This window comes from Polistes canadensis, unplaced genomic scaffold (assembly GCF_001313835.1).
Source record: "Polistes canadensis isolate GaletaPanama2010 unplaced genomic scaffold, ASM131383v1 scaffold_63, whole genome shotgun sequence".
Classification (NCBI taxonomy): Eukaryota; Metazoa; Arthropoda; class Insecta; order Hymenoptera; family Vespidae; genus Polistes; species Polistes canadensis.
In genome coordinates, this window is record NW_014569610.1 from 578,305 (window position 1) to 596,712 (window position 18,408).

General features: G+C 32.1%; 1 protein-coding gene across 20 annotated transcripts in view; it reads left to right on the forward strand.

Annotated features, from left to right (window-relative positions):
* Positions 1 to 5,122: 5,122 nt before the first annotated feature.
* LOC106786030 (chondroitin sulfate proteoglycan 4) overlaps positions 5,123 to 18,408 on the forward strand; it is a 71,085-nt gene continuing 57,799 nt past the window's right edge. Inside the window, exons 1-3 of one of the 20 annotated variants that reach the window (XM_014746996.1) lie at positions 5,169 to 5,405; positions 9,085 to 10,093; positions 10,376 to 10,501. In XM_014746996.1, the coding sequence (XP_014602482.1) occupies positions 10,420 to 10,501 (82 nt within the window). In that variant the 5' untranslated portion in view covers positions 5,169 to 5,405; positions 9,085 to 10,093; positions 10,376 to 10,419. Of the gene's footprint in view, positions 5,413 to 9,084; positions 10,502 to 18,408 lie in introns of all 20 variants that reach the window. The other 19 variants (XM_014746999.1, XM_014746995.1, XM_014746997.1 and 16 more) reach the window with 19 other exon arrangements.

The window sequence follows — 18,408 nt, forward strand, 5'->3', positions numbered from 1 at the left end:
CTCTTAACTTCATTTCATATGTCCTGTCAGTAACTTCCTCTCTCTCTCTCTCTCTCTCTCTCTCTCTCTCTCTCTTTCTCTCTCTCTCTCTATCTCTATCTCTCTCTATCTTTATCTTCCTCTTTTTCTTTCTTTTTTTTTCTTTCCCTACAACGAGTCACACTTCGTTAATTTCTACCTTCAAATGGCCAGTGATTATAAGCTCGAGTATCTACGTTTTCAAGTGGCTTATGAATGAACGAGAGAATAAGAGAGAGAGAGAGAGAGAGAGAGAGAGAGAGAAAAAGAAATGTAGTAGTAGCATGCTTTTTCATTTAAATTCGTGAGTTAAGTAAGAAGGAACCATCTTTGAAGCTTGAGGAATATTAAGATTTACTCGAGAGCCTCCTTACTTCTATTTCATTCGAGATAAAAGATTAAATAAATATTAATCATGAAGTATACATATTCCTTGAGAATCTTAAATCGTTATGAAAAATCCTAAGACCAACGTGGGTTTTATTTAATAGCCTTTTTTAAAAGTGTTAATGTCTATCTCTCAACCCTTCTTCCTTCCTGGAAATGATGTCACAAACAATTTGCTTCAAACTACTTCATATACGTTATTCACGGAGATAACCACTCTTGAAAACGGAAATAGCTCTATCCTCTCTCTCTCTTTCTCGCTCTTTTCGTAATTCAAAAACTACCTCCTCGTGTACCTGTCAGCCTTGTATTTGATAAAATATTTTCAGGTTATATAGTATATTTTGTTTCTTTATATACAGAAGAATTTTATCAGCTTAATTTAATTTTAAATGTAATCTAAAATTTAATTTTTAAAATATTTATTAAAATTAGAGGATTGTTGTGATTATCAATTTTCGTAATATCTTATATACCTTTGTCGTAGTAAAAAGAAAGATCTTGGTTTTTATTTTCGAAAATTTGATTGTAAAATGTATTATTTGGTCTCATTATACAATTGGAATCGTATTTTACGTGAGAATCGTCATCGTGACCTCGAGTGTTTGGCCTTCTCCTTTTTTTGAACTTCCCCAAGCAAATTCTATAATTTCCCTCTATTTGTTCCATAAATAGAATGCCAGTTCACGTGGATGTTCGGCAAGCTATTCGAACGTTCGAAACTTTCTATAGCGTAGAAAAAGATCGCTCTGGATAAGTTTTTAACAAGCACCGTCTCCGCCCTCTTATTCTCTGGCAAGTTCCTACTTCACCGAATACGAAGACGCGTACGCCCCATGGATACAAAAGTAAAACTCATGCCAGCTGTCGCGACGATCGTTCGGGGAAATAGGATAATAATAGATGCTTGTTCGCGATATCTTTTACTCTTGGTAATAGAAACAAATAAAAGAAATAAAAAGAGATAATGAATATCTCATTTGTTCAGTGATCATTTTTCAAATATATCTATAATTACAGTTTTACCATATCAATAATAATAATTACATTATATTAGTGGTTACGATTGAAATATACCAATGATCATGATGAAATATGTCAATGATTATGGTTTAAACAATATCATTCATTATATTTTCAATATATTAGTTATTATAGTTCAGACATATAATTAATTACGGCTCACACAATTCATTCGTCTTTGAAATGATTAGAATTGTAGAACAATTGTCCTGTAGATCAATTGTTCTGATCAAGAAGGATTTATGGCTAATGATCAATCAATAATCAAGAGCACTGTTAAATACAATAAGTAATAACAATGGTAGCAAAGATTTAGAATATGAATTGAAACTGTATTTAATAGAATTCCTATAGGAAATACAAAAAATAGTAAATATTGCAATCCAGGATACTTAAAGAAAGTTTTAAGTTAAGTTCTGAAAAACTTTTAATTAGAAATTCTTGTTTATTTTTTCTGAAAATCATCTTGAGTATCATTCAAATATTTTAATAAAGAAATATAAACTTTTTCTTTGTTTTTTTTTCACTTTCTTTTATCGTAAATCTAAAATAAACAAATTTCTATCGATTTCATTAATCACAAACATAGAAAAATGTTCGCAATAACTTTTTAAAATAAAATAGTATGAAGATGTTTAAATTTCTAACAATTCCTCTGGTAGAACATGGGATACATTTCGTTTTTAAATTAGACTCTTTTTCGGTAGGGTTTTTATTACATAAATGTACGCAGATCTCGTCTATTATTTCGTACAAGGATTATTATAAGAGAATAAAACTTATGCTCGTTTCCGTTTCTCTATTCGAAAACACGAAAGCTAGAGATTTTCCATGAGAAATCATCTATAGAAAATACGTAGGTATTAGTGGTATATATATATTATATATATACAGATGCCATTATACTGACGATATTCCGGAATGTGAAATTCCATTGGATAAACGGCTGGACAGGGAAATTCAATCGTAACGTTATTCAAGCGCCTGGACGAATTAATTCTCAAAATCTTTTATTAAATTACAGACATAGCTTCTTTATTAAATCGCCATCCGGTGCCGGTAACGAAGAGGGTTGCAAAAGGGTACGAACATTTTCCTGCTGAACGAAACGAATCTACGCAATCCGGAAATCAAACATTCTGAATAAACGAAAGAAATTTATACGTTTACTCTATTAAATATTCTCTGCCAATGATAAAATTAACAAAATCATTTTCCTCATAATGAAAAGAACTTATTTTATTCTATTTCTTTCCGAATAAAAAGTTTTATTATATATGTATTATGTAAAATGTGTTTATAAAAAACAATAACGAAATAAAAATAATCACACAGGCAAATATACAAAAAATAAATAACAAAGAAAATTTATTATTAATATAAAAATGATACAAATAAATTCTTTTGGAAGTTAAGAACAATTTGCTAACTGAGCACATGTTACATGTGAAATATTTCAAAACTCATCGTTGCCTTTACAAATTCTCTTTGAAATAAAGTGAATCGTGAAGGTAAAATGTAAGCGTGATACTTTCCTTTTACATTTTTCATATCTTATAATTTATAGTAAACGTATGGTTAAGATTATTATTTCAACATACCCTGCACGAGACGATGAATTTGCATTGATGAAAGAATTACTATTAACTTGAAGTGCATATATCATCGATATCATCAATTGAAATCAATGCTTTTGTCATTATTACAATGAATAAAATATCATTGAGATGGGTTAATACAATGAATCAACAAAACGTTTAAAATACGACGGGATAATCCAGTACATAATATTGATAGTACAATGTGCTTTTGAGAACGATTACGAAATCAATCAGTTTCTATATACGGATCGCATATGTTATTTTCAATAAAAAAGAAACATGAAAAGTTGGATTAAACTCCAAAAGTAAAAATAAAAGAAAATAAAAAATATTATATATATATATATATATCGTCTATTACCAAGACGAGAAACTATACTAACTCAAGGAAGTTTCTCTTTTGTGCGTGGATGTGTTTATGCGTGTATGTGATATACTCTCAGTGTATAATGTATAATTTTATAAAAAAGAATACATTTTTTTAAGTTTATTTTATTTAATATCTATGTCTTCCAATCACAAGCCAATAAGAAACATTACAAAAAAATCAATTTTAAATCAATGAGCAATAATGAAAAAACTTGACACGACTGCCAAACCAATTTTGTAGATGTATGTGTGAGGAAACTTTGATTTACTTTTCTTAAATTATTATATTAAATACCTATATCTTTTTTAAAAGGATAAACAAATCCATAAGATTTATCAATAATAGTTGGAAAAATAAAAGAAACAATTTTAAAAGAATATAAAGGAATTTAACACGACTACCGAATTAATTTGATATAAATCGAGGATTAGAATATATATTCATTATAATAAATATATTACACATTATTCTTGTTACGAGTTACGATTTTAATTTTTTTAATCAGAGAAGAGAAGAATGTTACTTCATTACATATCTAGGAAAAGGATAAAATAAACCAATAAAAAAATGAATATAAAAACCAGGTAATATAATATGAAAATATTAAAGGAAAGATGAAATAATGTAATATGCAAATGAATAGTTTCATTAATTAAACTTATTTTACATTATAATATATAAATCGGTTATTATGAAATTAAAAATATAATATTTTACTTTTATGAATCACGATTCTAGTTTTATAAAGAAAGAAGATAACAGAGTTATTTCATTACATATCTTTCAAAAGGATTTCTTTCTCGTTCAAAGAAGAAGAATCGCTAAGAAATATAAAGTACAAATTAAAATAAAAATTTTAAATGTATGAAAAAATAAGACTAATTGTAATAGCGATAAAATGCCAAAAGTGAGCATAGAAAGAACGAATAATTGAAAAACCAAATATTAAGATAAGAAATCTTGATTTTACAATTATTATAAAAAAAGAGTAAAAAAAAATAATAGAAGAAATAATTAGTGAACATGTTGGTGAATATATTGAAATATACAATATAATTATTAGGAATAGAGAGTAAATTATATAAAAAGCATACTACATATATAACATTATATAAAAAGCATATATATATTTATACAGTTTCCTGCAACGTGATGTCCATACTGAAACAGTATACTCTTGACGTTATTCTGAATCAAAAAGCTTGAATACACTATTCAAAGTTTACAAAAGCATGCATATTAAAATAATTTACTGTCTCGTGTAACAAAAAAATGTATATATTCATTAAAAATAATATTTGACCGTACATATATATATAAAAAAAAAGAAAGACCTAAAAGAGAAACAATATAAATTGTAAAAAAGCATCACAAAGAGAAAAAGTTCGATAGGAAAAGCTTTGAAAATAACGTGTCGAAAGAATGAAGAACCGAATTCGATATCTCCGGTCAACTGTCGGGGTCAAACAATCTACATGATACAAGTTGGACACTCAAAGTGTAGAGAAGTAGCAGTAGCAACGGCGTCGTCGTCGTCGTTGTCGTCGTCGTTGTCGTCGTCGTCGTCGTCGTCGTCGTCGTCGTGGTCGTCATCGACGGCGTCATCGGCGTCGGCGTAGGATCTCAACATACACGCAGTTGGTCGCGGCGCCACCACTGGCCGGCGGCTGTTAGTTAGAAAGAGAAGGAGTGGATAGGGGTTCTGGAAGGTGCGGGGTCGGCCCTGCGCGCAGCCTCCCCGGTCCACCCCCTTGAGAGATTCAGTCGTCGTGCGGCAGAGGAAGACCGAGGGTCGCCCGGTCGAACCTCGAGGTTCTTCTATCTCTCTCAAATATATTCCTCATTCAATCTCTCTCTTTCTCTATCACTCTCTATTTCTTCTATCTTGCCTATCTATCTATTTTTGTCTAACCCTCTAAGCGCTCATCCATCAATCAATCAGTTTTTTTCTAGCTCTCCTAGCAAACGAGAGATAAGAAGAAACGAGCGTGTATTAGTGCATCAAGGTACCAGGTGCAAGTTTAGTTCTTTTAGATAAAATCGACGAGGAAAAGTCACTAGTCTGTCTATCTCTCTAATATCTCCTCTCTCCTCTTTCTCTCCGTTTCTCTCTTTACTAAGACATATGGTGAAACGTGTTTTGTTCGAGCACCGAATTGTGAGATGAAACTGAAGGGGTGTCTAGGCTATTTCTCTCTCTCTCTCTCTCTCTCTTTTTCTTCTTTTCACTTATCTTACATGTACTATATATGTATATGTATATATATGTATCTCTCTCTATTTCTCTTCCTATCGAACTATCCTATCGAATAAAAGGGGGTAGATGATAGTGCTTGTGCTGCTGGTGTATCCCGTGATGGTCTGTCAGTATACTAGTAGTGGTAGTTGTAATAGTGTTAGTGGTGCTGCTGGTGGTTTAAATTTCAACCGCGTGCAGAGGTTCACCTACGTGAGCCATTACACGGGTCCTCGACTTTCTCACTGCTTGGAAGTGTACGAGAGAAATAGAGAAAGAGGAAAAGATGGAATGAGAGAAATAGAGATGAAGATAGAGAAAGATAGAGAGAACGGTCACGGTCCAAACGAGGATGCAAATTTTGAACCTCTTGGCCACGTTTTCCTTCTCTCTCTCTCTCTCTCCCTCTCGGTTATACTCTTGAGTTTTCTTTCTCATCAACGAAACAGCCCTGTTTCTCTCTCTCTCTTTATTTCTCTCAACTGATTTTTCTCCAAGAAAATGTGCACTCACCTACGTGCCGGTACGACACGATTCGAGATACTAACGCCGTCTCGTACGCTTTTAGGTACTCGTCAGCGACTAACGCCAACGTAAAGTATTATAGAACGTGATAAAGGTGAAGAAAAATATGATGAGATAGAGGAAGGAAAAAGTAAGGATGAATAGAATTTCTAAGACATTTCTTTTTCCAAACGGTAACTTCTTCTTATCCAATCCCGATCTCTACAATAAGATACTTTACTTTTTCTTTTGATTTCTTTCTTACGAGTCCTTAGGAAAAGCCTCCCCTTTTTCAAAAAGCTTTTCTTCGTGTCGCCAAACGGCCGACTCCGAACACCTCATAAAGGGAACTTGCATTTCCGACGGACGTGAGTAACATTCGCATGTTCGAATCCGCTTTTCGAAGCGGATCGGTTTCTCCCTGGCAGCTGGAAAACGTGAACGTTTTGAAAAACGGCGTGTGAAAAGAGGATCAGCAGCCCTTTCTATTTTTCATTCTTTTTATTTTCATGCCCTCGCTTTTTTTTCGTTAAGAGATACCTACTAGAAAGATATTCAAATGTAGGTACATGCTTATGCAACATGCTGAACCATTGTCTAGAATGAACAATTTTTATTCCAAATTATTTGTCCTTTAGTTTAAAGACAATTTCTTTCGATACGCGAACAGTCATGATGTAAGAATAAAAAAAGGTCAGCTTGATTATGTCACTATTTCTGTCTGTTCATTTTTTTTTAATAATTTCACACGTTGTTTGTTTTTCTTTTTCAAACATTCGTTCGAGCATCGTTTATTTCTCATTTTCTCTCTTTTTCTCTCAGTTAATATCATTCATCATTTTCTTATGAAAATATAGCCTAAATGAAGTTAGTAAATATCTTGTTACTTTATCGCGGTTTTTATTTATTTTATTTAGATTTATTATTTAGAATCAATTTTTTTGTAAGATATAAAGAGGGAGAGAGAGAAAAAGTTTTCTACGAAACATTGCGAATGTACCGTGTGGCATCGATCGTTTGAGTTCAAACGTTTCTCGTTTTCTTCTTCATCTTCATCTTCTCGAACTCGTTCTAGTCACCTCGACACTCATCAAATTCCACTACTCTCAACTACGATCTCTTAAATTACCCAAACTTACATTTTCGTTCATTTGTTTTACAAAATTACAGCTTGGAAAGAATCGACAAAATTTGTTTTAAGTCTCTGTAAGATATTTGTACTAAAGGTAATCATATTTCTTGATATATTTTAATTTATATCTTTCATAAACTTATATAATCGATTGTTTCTTGCTACAGTTTCTATCTTATTACTTTTTAATTTAATTCCTTTAAAATCATAGTAAACGAAATTAACGTAATTGCTAATTTATTTAAAAACAATAACTGTTGGATATCGATAATCCATATAGATCATTCTGAATTAAAGACTTTGTATTTGTATATCCAATTACTTTTTGATTTAGATGTTATGAAATCATGGTGAACACAAATGAATATAATTTTTGTTATCTCTCTTGAAATAAAACAATTAAATTATTTTAAAAGAACTTCAAGAAATATGATAAATAGTAAATGTCGATAATCTCTTTAGAAAACTTTCAAACAAATACAGTTACTTTATAGTTAAATTTCTCTAAAGTAATAAAAAACAAAAACGATTATAATCGCTAACTTTTCTTATCATATAATTTATTATATTATAATAAAGTAATTTAATTAATTTATACAAAGTTTTAAAAATATTATAATGAAAAAACACTGAAATATTCTCTTTATAAAGCTTCTCAACATATATATTTAAATTATCCGGTTACTTTGTAATATAATTTCATTTTGAAATCGTAATAAAGGAAAATTGTGTGAAAATAATCGTTATAATGTAATTTATCATAAAAATCCATTAGAATAAAATAAAAGAAAGTAAATTATTTAACAAAGAATTTGAAAACGATAACCAATGGATACAATTGAAGTACTTTTACCCCAGTTTTTTTGTTGTTTCCTATTTTATTTCATTCTCTGGAAATTTATTGAACATGGCACGTACGTAACTTAGTCTCGGGAGTGGAACAAGCCGGTTCACGCTCGCGAATTTGTTCGAGCATGGATCATGGTATATATCTATATGAAGAAGGGAGAAAGAGAGAGAGAGAAAGAAAGAGAGAGTAGTGGAAATCCGGTCGGAAGGAGAAAGGGTTGCCGGTTTGTTTTGCGCTCGGTTCGTTCGTCGAATAGAAATATAGCTTGGTGTTTTTTTCCCTGGCACCGAGTTGCGTTTGGCGTGTGATCAGGTTACGAGAAGGATGGGAAACAAGAACGCGAGAGAGAGAGAAGAAAAAACAGACACACACAGTAGAAAGTTATACGCTTTGGTGGAGGATAGAAAGAGAAAGAACATTTTGTTTGTCGGTTTTTGTCGCTCGTTGCAAATGAGATCCAACGAAAAAACGGGGGTAAATCCGAGTGGGAGCTTAAGCTCGAAAAGACTCGCTAGAGAGTTTCATTTTCCTCCGCTAATCAGGGACAAGTATCCCGAGCTTTCTAGTAAACCGAAAAAGTCGTATTTGAAAAGCTCTAGAAAGAAAAAGAACGTGTACAAGCCTTTTCGAAACAAGTTTCTTCGCTCATATGCAAGTTATAGTATCTAGTATTTGATACTTGTCAATAAATATCTTTCATTACGGAATGCCTTTTAAAATGACGATATTTTCATTTTTAATTAAATTAAAAACAATGAATTTGTAGGAGGATAGAAAAGTAACGCCGCGCTAGATAGAAAGAGGAAAATAGTTAGAAAAAATAGGAGAGAGAGAGAATGTATGCAAGCCTCTCGAAAAAAATGTTTACGTTCCTATGCAAGCTTTCCTTGATTGGATCTACTTGTCAATAAAATCTATCAAAGTGTAATCCTTTTAAAATGACGAAATTGTTATCCTCGATAGCCGACTGAAGACAATAAATGTAGGAAAATAGAAAAGTAACATAACACCAGATAGAAAAGGAAAGAAAGAAAGAGGGGGAGAGAAAGAGTTTCGAATCGTTATCCGAAGTAGTAGTGTTGTTTCTCGTTTTCCTGTCGGCCTGACGATCGTGGTAAAACGAAAACGTGCCGTGTCCCGTTGTTGGTCTTTGCAGAGAATCGACCGAGCTCGCCGTTGGATATAGAGGTGTGCTCTCAACGATGCCAGCGTCGATAGACGCCAAAAGAGAGAGAGAGAGAGAGAGAAAGAGAGAGAGAGAGAGAGAGAGAGAGAGAGAGAGAGACGATGACAACGTCGACGAGGAACAACCATCACATTTACCAACAGAGTATCTCTCACACCGACACAGATATCTCCAGCAACACGAGAAACATCCCAAGCATCATTACTTTTGCAGCGAAGCTGCAAGAACAAGTCGAAAGAATTGATCGAGTATAACGATAGTGTGTGAGGATAGTGCTTTGACCAGGAACAAAGAAATAAATTACGGGAAACGAAACAATAAATATAAAACAATAACGATAACTAACCAAAAAATACACCAACGAAATATTTCGAAAACACGCGTATCTCTCGAGATTGCTTTGATTTTGTTGTTATATGGTCGATTAAATAGAGACGAGAAAGAAGAAGAAGAAGAACTCGTTCTTTTTTTCTCTCGTGCAAAAATCAAACGTAGTTGTGCTGCTGACATTTTTCTTTTCTTTTCTTTTTTTTTTTTTTCTTTTGAGAGAGGAAAAAAGTTAGAGAAGAGGCTCTCGTCGACTGGACACGAATAGCCCCGCCTGTGACGAAGCCTGTGACGAACGCCACTGCCGAGAGTGAAATTGATGGGAAAAGTACGCTCGAATCTTAAGCCTTCTTTCGTACTTGCTCATGGTGCCACGTTCAAGGGGAGAGAAAAAGAAAGAAAGGAGGAAGAAGCTGTAAACAGCATTTTGTAACCCACGTCACGCGGAATCGATATCCAGTAAGAGCCAGCCACCGCCTGCTAGCTCTAGCAAGCTAACTCTACCAAGCTAACTCTACCAAGCTAGCTCTAGCTAGCCACAGCTACTACTTGGACATACCTCTACCTATACCTATAACCACCCCACGTATTTACCTTAGACAACCACCCCTTTTCTCTATTCCTTGGAAGAAATTTTCTTCTCCCTCCTTTCTTTCTCTATCTTGCTCTCTCTCTGTATTCTTTCTTTCTCTCTTTCTTTCTCTCTCTCTTTCTGTTCTCTTTCATCTTACATTCTACCAGAAAACTCTTGGATAGAAGAAGAGAAGAAACTACGAAAGAGCCTAATGTTTCTCAACGACATGGGACTGCTAATGTTCTTAGCCGTAACGGCCTCCATCTTGGGTCACTGCCAAACTGATGAAAAAGGTAACGTATGGACCTACTTCTCTCTTCCTCTTATTTGTAAAATAAGAAATAAGGAAACAAAAAGTTTTATCCTATAGATATATCAAAGATAGAGAATGCAAGAAGTAGTAATCGAAGCTTAGTCTGTCTATTTTCTTTTTTTCCTATGGCAAATGAAAAGTTTTCTTTTCTTTCAAGAAGATAAAGTCTGTCTAGAGTTTCACAAGGTTGATTAACTCTTTGTGGTTCTACCTTCTCACTTTGAATTTACCTCTCGCATTGATAATGTAATTACTTTGCTTTTCAAAAAATTTCTTCTTCTTTTCTTTTTCCTTTTTTTTCCGCCTTTCATTCAGAATCGTTAGATGGGTATGATACTTTTTAATCAAATTGTAGTTCACGTATCGGTATATTTTTTTTTAAATATTAAATTGATCGATTAATTGATATATATATACTTTCTAATCCACATCATTGGAAAGATATCAAAAAATAATGAGGAATTGAAAGAGTTCGAATCGAAATTAGAAATAAAAGTATAAAGAAAGAAAAAATGAAGAATTTCTTCCGATCTCTCAGCTTATCGTACTTTGAACTCCCTTAAGACGATTCGATTTTCTTTCTGCTTCTCGTTCTCCCTTTTGGTACTTAAAAACTGAAGGAGAAGAAATCTCAAACGACTTTTTCTTACTGGATTCTCAAGGAAAGCTTGTTGTAAAAAAAAATGAAAAAGAAAAAAAAAAGGAAGAAAGAAAAGAAAAGGGAAAAACAGGTTGAATTCTTTTTCCCGAAGAAAGAGCAAGAGAGCATATCGAAGCGCGATATCGAAAGGGTTTCTCGTTTTCCGATCGAACGCATTTTCACGTCTTTCGTTTATCCTTCTCGTGTAATATAAGCCTCGTTAATCCGTTTATATAGCTTTTATCGTGTTACAAACGAGTGGATTATAGAAGAGAATATACCAGAGAGTCGATATTCCACGAATTACCAAGAGTACACATGAAAAGGGTTGTCGAAGGTTGAGACTGGATTATAAACGAATCGAAAAATTCTTATTCGAACGGTGGCTAACATAATGAATAATTTATCTCTACTGGATCATATATCAACTGAAGAGTAATAGTACCTACAATGGCGAATGATCCGATAACTAAAGAAAGGCTATTACTCTCTTGTATCCCAATTAACGCGGATAATCGAGATTCTCCGTAATATCTTTCAAGAATGATTAATTTATAGTATTATATTTCGACCTCAATATTTGTAGTGTGCTTCATATGTATATATATATAAATTCGTTTTAAATTATCATCAAACTTGATCAGACAAAGGAGAATCAATTTGGTTTATCTGATTAATCAAAAGATCATATTTATTTATTCATTTGATAATAATTATAACACTGCTACAAATACGAACAATTTTGATGGCATTCAATTGGATCAAAAATTAAGCCAAATACACAAATAATCCCGATGGATTATTTTGTATTTTTTTCCAATTCCTTCTTTTTTTCCCCCACTCGTATAATCAAGATAGACAGAAATGAACAGTGAAACGTTCGTTTAGCCCACGGGAGAAAGGATCAATAAAAAAGCGAGTAAAAATGTCAGTGGCGTATTTAATTATGCTACCTAGATAGGACAAGTAACACGTGAAACCGAAAGGTTTCATAAACATTTCAAATAGACAATTTATCTAATAGAGTCAGAGTTCGATACTTTACTCTCGAATCATTTTTGTCCATGCTTCGTAATAAGAATTATTTTTTTGTCCTATTATTATAACAATTTATGTTTCTCTGGATATAATTGAAATGTGCGTTAAGAAAAGTTTTTTCTCTATATATCTTTATCGGTTAACGAAGCAGCAGTTAGCATAGTATGACAAGTTACCTGACTCACTCCGTTTGCAATAGCACAACGAACGAGCTTTCAGTTAACTTCAAACGTTGCTTCTTCGTAGAAGTACCTAACGAGCACTCGTTTCAAGAACCATCCATGTGAATGTAATATGCCAGTTTCTCTATAAATATGCACATTTGTATTTCTATTCCCATTGAAGTATGCAATGGGTGTTTTGTAATATAAAGTGAGTACAACGTCACGATGGTGATACCTTTCGCGCACGGTGACAAGATTGGACAAAAGCAATCCACCTTGATCGGGTTGGTTGGTTGGTTAGTTATAGATCTATATATATTTATATATCTATAACACATGTGTCTCTGTGTGTGTGTGTGTTTGTGCATGTAGATGATAGAGGAAGTATCGATGAAAATTGATTTTCCGAACACGATGTATGGCGATACACCATTTGCCTCGAGCAAATACGAAATTGCGGACACGATTGATGTATTGCTATTAAATTACGAAAGATAATTTCTCCTGTAGAAGGGATATGACGGTATTAGTATATTAATTATGAGAATATTCCTTCTGCCATCACAGTTATATCAATTCAATTTCATAAAAAGCTAAATGTGAAATGTAATACGTTAGTGAAAACGGGGAAATATAATATATATATATATATATATAAATATAGCAAGTAAGTTTCGCGGCCTGTAACAAGTGTGATTTTTACTTGAAAAATTTCTTCCTATTACTAAAAACTGTAAGATTTATAGCCGATCTAAGTGACTCACGCTCGGTACACGTATACCTATACATATATTGATTAGTATGAACTAATTAATAAATCGTTTTCATCCGATATAACTCGACTTAACTGAAATCAATAAAAAGTAATTATAACGGTGGTGCTCGAAATAAAAGGAAATATAATATGAAGGATAAAGAAGAGATCAAATCGAAATAGAAAAATCAATAATTGTCATGGTCAATCATCTACTTTAATATAATGCACCATTTATTTTTCGCAATACCCTGTGTTTCGGTACTACCATAAAACATGCATACATACGTATAGGTATACACATACATTGTCATGGTCGATAGAGATTTAACAACAGGTTGATTCCTAGCATTACCAGAGGAAGAGCCGCAAGCGATATTTGAAAATTTAAACCGAACGTTTGAGAAATTAGAAACAATCCTTTGAAACATTCTTTCAATGGTATATTTTTGTGTATACGAGTTATCAATATAATATTCTATATTGAATAAGGATGTGTTATACTAATTGTGTTATACGATTGTGTATACTAAATATATTTCTATCTTTTTCTCTGTTTCACCATTGAGTTACAACTAAAGCTCAAAGAAAGTTTGCTGAATTATGTGACTGATCAAATTCAATAGATTTATATTTTTCCAGATAAAAGTCATATGGTCGGAAAAGATAGTAAGTTAAATACCTTTTAGAAAATAGCTTTCAAATTCGAGTGTTTTGTATTGATATAACAATCTAACATGAAACCATTGGTGCATTCACGCGTAACGATTTCACTTCTGATCAGCAATAGGAATAAACGCACATCCTGCGTTTAGATAGAGAAAAGAGAGTTGGTAGGAGGATGAGTATCAGTTTTATATTATCTTTCTCTCTCTCCCATATACATACACACACACATATATACGCACACTTTTTGGTTCTTTATTTCTCGCACTTTAACACATAAACCCCCTCCTTTTATTTTCATTTTCCTCTTTCCCTGGAACTTTTATTTTTTAACTTTTCGCGAGGAAACGAACGTTGCCAAAAATCAACACACAAGGAATATCGGAAAACGCATTGGAGCGATCAGTTTTCATTTGTCTGGCTAATCCGTCACTTATTGTTAGACGTACGCACGTCCATTCCCTGAAACCCGTTCACCAATGGCCAACGTGTAATGAACTACAAACAGAAAGACATAAAATCCGCATTTCGGCTGGAAGCTTAATGGAATCATCGATTACACGTGCGAACGCGCGTTTTCCGCCTATTCAGTTCCGGTCAAATCCAACGACTATATAATCGTATATATGATATAATATGCATATACGTGTGTGTAAGTGTATATAACTGTAGTTGTAAACTAATTATGCATACAATGTGTATGAACGTAAGCTTTAATACGAAATTGCCGAATTATAAACCTAATTAATTTCATAAATTATTTTATCGCATCCGATTTTTCTTGTTATTTCAACAATTAAGTTTGGTACCCCACTTCAAAATATCTACTCCAAAAAGAAAAGTATAACTTTGCAGTTCGATAAAGCGACTTTTAAGACACCGTGTGTAATCATTATTATTATTACCTTAATCGTAATTAAATTTTCAAACGAATTGTCGTTGTTATGCAAAACAATCGAAGTAACGTAATTTTAATAATAGCAAATTACGGACAATCATTTAGAACAGTATTCCTTGCACAATCCTGAAATTTCGTAGCTACATTTATATTATAGTAGACATAAAACGTATTGTATATGTTACTTGTAGTATATATATATATATATATATATATATATGAATGTGTATGTGTGTGTTGCTTTATATACATTTTCTCACATACACAAATAATATAATATGATTTGGGAATAATGCGAATGGAAGAGAACTACGGAGCAATGAACTGCGAAAACGCGAACTGCGACATGGAGATCGATTTGAAATTGACGTTAATGTTTCTATGTGAGTTCGAAGGCAAAAAGGGAGACAGAAAGAGGGAAAGAGATGGAGAGACAGAGAAAGAGAGAAGAGTTTCTTCAGACTTAATGGCGCGTGCAGTTGTTCCACGTACTTGAACACGTTCTTAGATCATTTACGAACGCCAAGTATAAATCTTTCTCCGAGGCGTTTTTATTTACTACAAGATATGCGACTCTTGGGAACATTTAACACTTACTACGAGAAGCTCAAAAGATAGGTATAGATACTACCAAACTTTTCTACCAATTAGAAATATTCTCCGATAAAATGACGAAATATAATACATGGAAAGTAAATATACTATTTGTAGTATGTTCAAAATATAAAGATAAAACTTAACGAAAAATATAATATTATTTTCATTGAAAATTTCTATTAATATATTTTTTGTAAACATATTAAATTCTAACATATTTTATATTTTACTTTGTCGGTATATAGTTTTTTCATGAGTTAACGGGTTTCACGTTTTAATGACAACACATACTAATATTCTCGTATGAAATATTTTGAATTTATTTCCACTCGTACAAAAATTCAATACATTATATAAGAGATAAATAAAAAAATTGTTGTTAAAATTGAGAGAGAAAGAGAAAGAGAGAGAAGCGAAAAGTAAATGTATTTTTTTTTTAAATTCTTATTGATTTTTCGTATCGATATGCATATTCATTTTTTTTTTTATGGTGACGTATCTATGAAATTTATATCAATGATATTTTTATATAAAATTGATTTCTCTTTTTTGAAACTTTCAATGTATTATACATATTTCATGCACTAGAATATTTATATACGTATTAATAAATTCATATTAGAATATTTGAAAGATTTATTATACGTTTAATTAATAACTTTAAAAAAAAACACACACACAATTAAACTTATACCTTTAAGATTTCTATATTTAATTTTTAAGTATTAATAATTTATTTTCTTTCCAATTTTCAATTTACATACTTCACACACACACACACATGGATTGTAATTGTTACATAAATATTTGAATGTTATTCGCGTTAAAATATTGAAAAGATTTATAATACATTTTATTAAAAACTTTGAAATAATAAAAGAGCTCGCACACGTAAAAATAGTTGGAAAGTTCATGATCATAATTCCCCCGATAACGCGGATTTTTTTCCGCATGATAAAAGATATTGAGGCTTTTTTTTTAAAGGCCACGCACGTTCCAACGATTATTCTTCGTCCGTTGCTTCGAATCATTTTTCCCTGTTGGACGTTAACATTTGCGAATCGACAGGGAGTTTCACCGTGAGAGATACGATGTTAAAAACGGAAGAAAAAACAGACACAGTTAGGTATACCAAGCCCGATCGTTATATATTGAAAGAAAGTTTGCAAATAAATTAGAAAATTTTAGACAGGTAGGAGGGGAACGATAACGAACGACGCGATGCGCAGGCCAAATAAAAAAATACTAAGGGAATTCTTATAATAATAATAATTAATTTTATAGCCAAGTTAAATTTTAATCATTTAAATGTTTATTGTAATCTAGAAACACCGAGTATATGTTCAGGAAGTGGGGTACACCGTTATTCTTCGAAATCAACCATTAGATTGACACGTTGTAGTCTATCAAAGTTTTTTTATTGAAAGTTCTTTATATGACTTTCCAAATAAGGAAATTTCATTTATTAGGAATATTACAACCGTTGTACACATGCGCAACGTTCGGAAAGTCATATAAACAACTTTTAATAAAAGAAATTTGATAGAGGACAACGTGCCAGTCTGAAGGGGAATTTCGAGGAAGACGGTACACAGAACATATACTCGGAGCTTTTAGACAACAATAGACACTCGCATCGATTAAGTAACAATTATTTTAATATTCTAATACACTCTACTTATATTTCAGATTGTTTAAACATATATATACGTTGGTTTAAACATTAGATACTTATTAACATATTTTGAATAGTGTGGAATAGCGTATCGATTGTTCTGCTTGATTGCGTTATCATTTAGTGGAATTATTAAACATTTTTAAGTTGAATATATTTCCCAAAAATCTTATTAGTAGCAGTGACCTCTCGGATGCAAAATTTACGTAGAAATCAATATCATCGGTATTTTATCGTAATTATTTATCAGAATATTAGAAACCCTTGGGACGAGTATATTTGATCAAATATCCGTGAATATACCGAATAATATTTTCAATTTATTGAAAAAAGAATGACGATAAAAATAATTTAAATGCATTTAAACTAGATTGTTTGCCATTATACTTATTCCCAATTAAAAGCCGATTTAATTTGAACGATAAACAGAATTTAATCATTTCGACAAGATAGAGAGAAATCGATCAATTAAGCGAAATCAATGAATTTAATTACTTACAAATAATTTGATTATTCTATGTAATCAAAATCAATTCAGTCTTAATTAATCGAATTAAACGTTACTTTACAATTCTACAAATAATACAATATAATACAATATAATACTATATTTTTTTCCTATATAATTTTTATATTTTTATTTGTTTCTTTGTAAAAAATCACATCTAACCAACTTTCTAAAATATAAATTAACTTTATTCAGTATGATACTTACATGACAAAATCTCAACAAGCATGGCCCCTCTGTTCTCATTCAAGCATTCGTGTCTTTCTTTCTTTTATTTATACTATCTTTCTCTTCCACTCCGACGCACATTTCGAGTAGGTTCGATCTTTATCCATTTCTGACCCAAGATAGTCTGACAAAAAAGAACATACAGAACCGTTGGTTTATCTTTAACTAAAGCAAATCTTTCGTCGTTCGAGGAAATCTAAAAGATCTTTTGAAGATATTCAAGTATTGAAATATTTTCAATTAATTTTATCTCTGGTCCTCTACATATTTTTTGTCCCATTACAAATGGTACAAATGTAATTGAATCAATAAAATGTTCATAAATCTATCCTCGTTTGATTAAATATAGGAACATTAAAACTAAAGAAAATAGTGAAAAATAATATGCATTAAATTCAAATGTCACCCTTATTTTAACCCTAGAATCTCAAATAACACGAAAATCTACGCCGCGAGCTTCGAATACCTAAGCTTTACCTTCGAATAAATAAGGTAGGTGTGCTTGGAAACTTTCGAAGATTCGCAGAATCGCTTCTGGCTTCGCATCTGTTTACGGGGTTTGAATCATGAGAGAAAGAGGGGATGAGAGAGAGAGAGAGAGAGAGGAGGAATGGGAAGATAAGGCTTGATTTCTCTCGTTTACCAAACTTTTCATGGCAGAATGTTAAATAAATTCCCTTTTCAAAAGAAATGAATGAAAAGAAAAGGGACTAGATAAT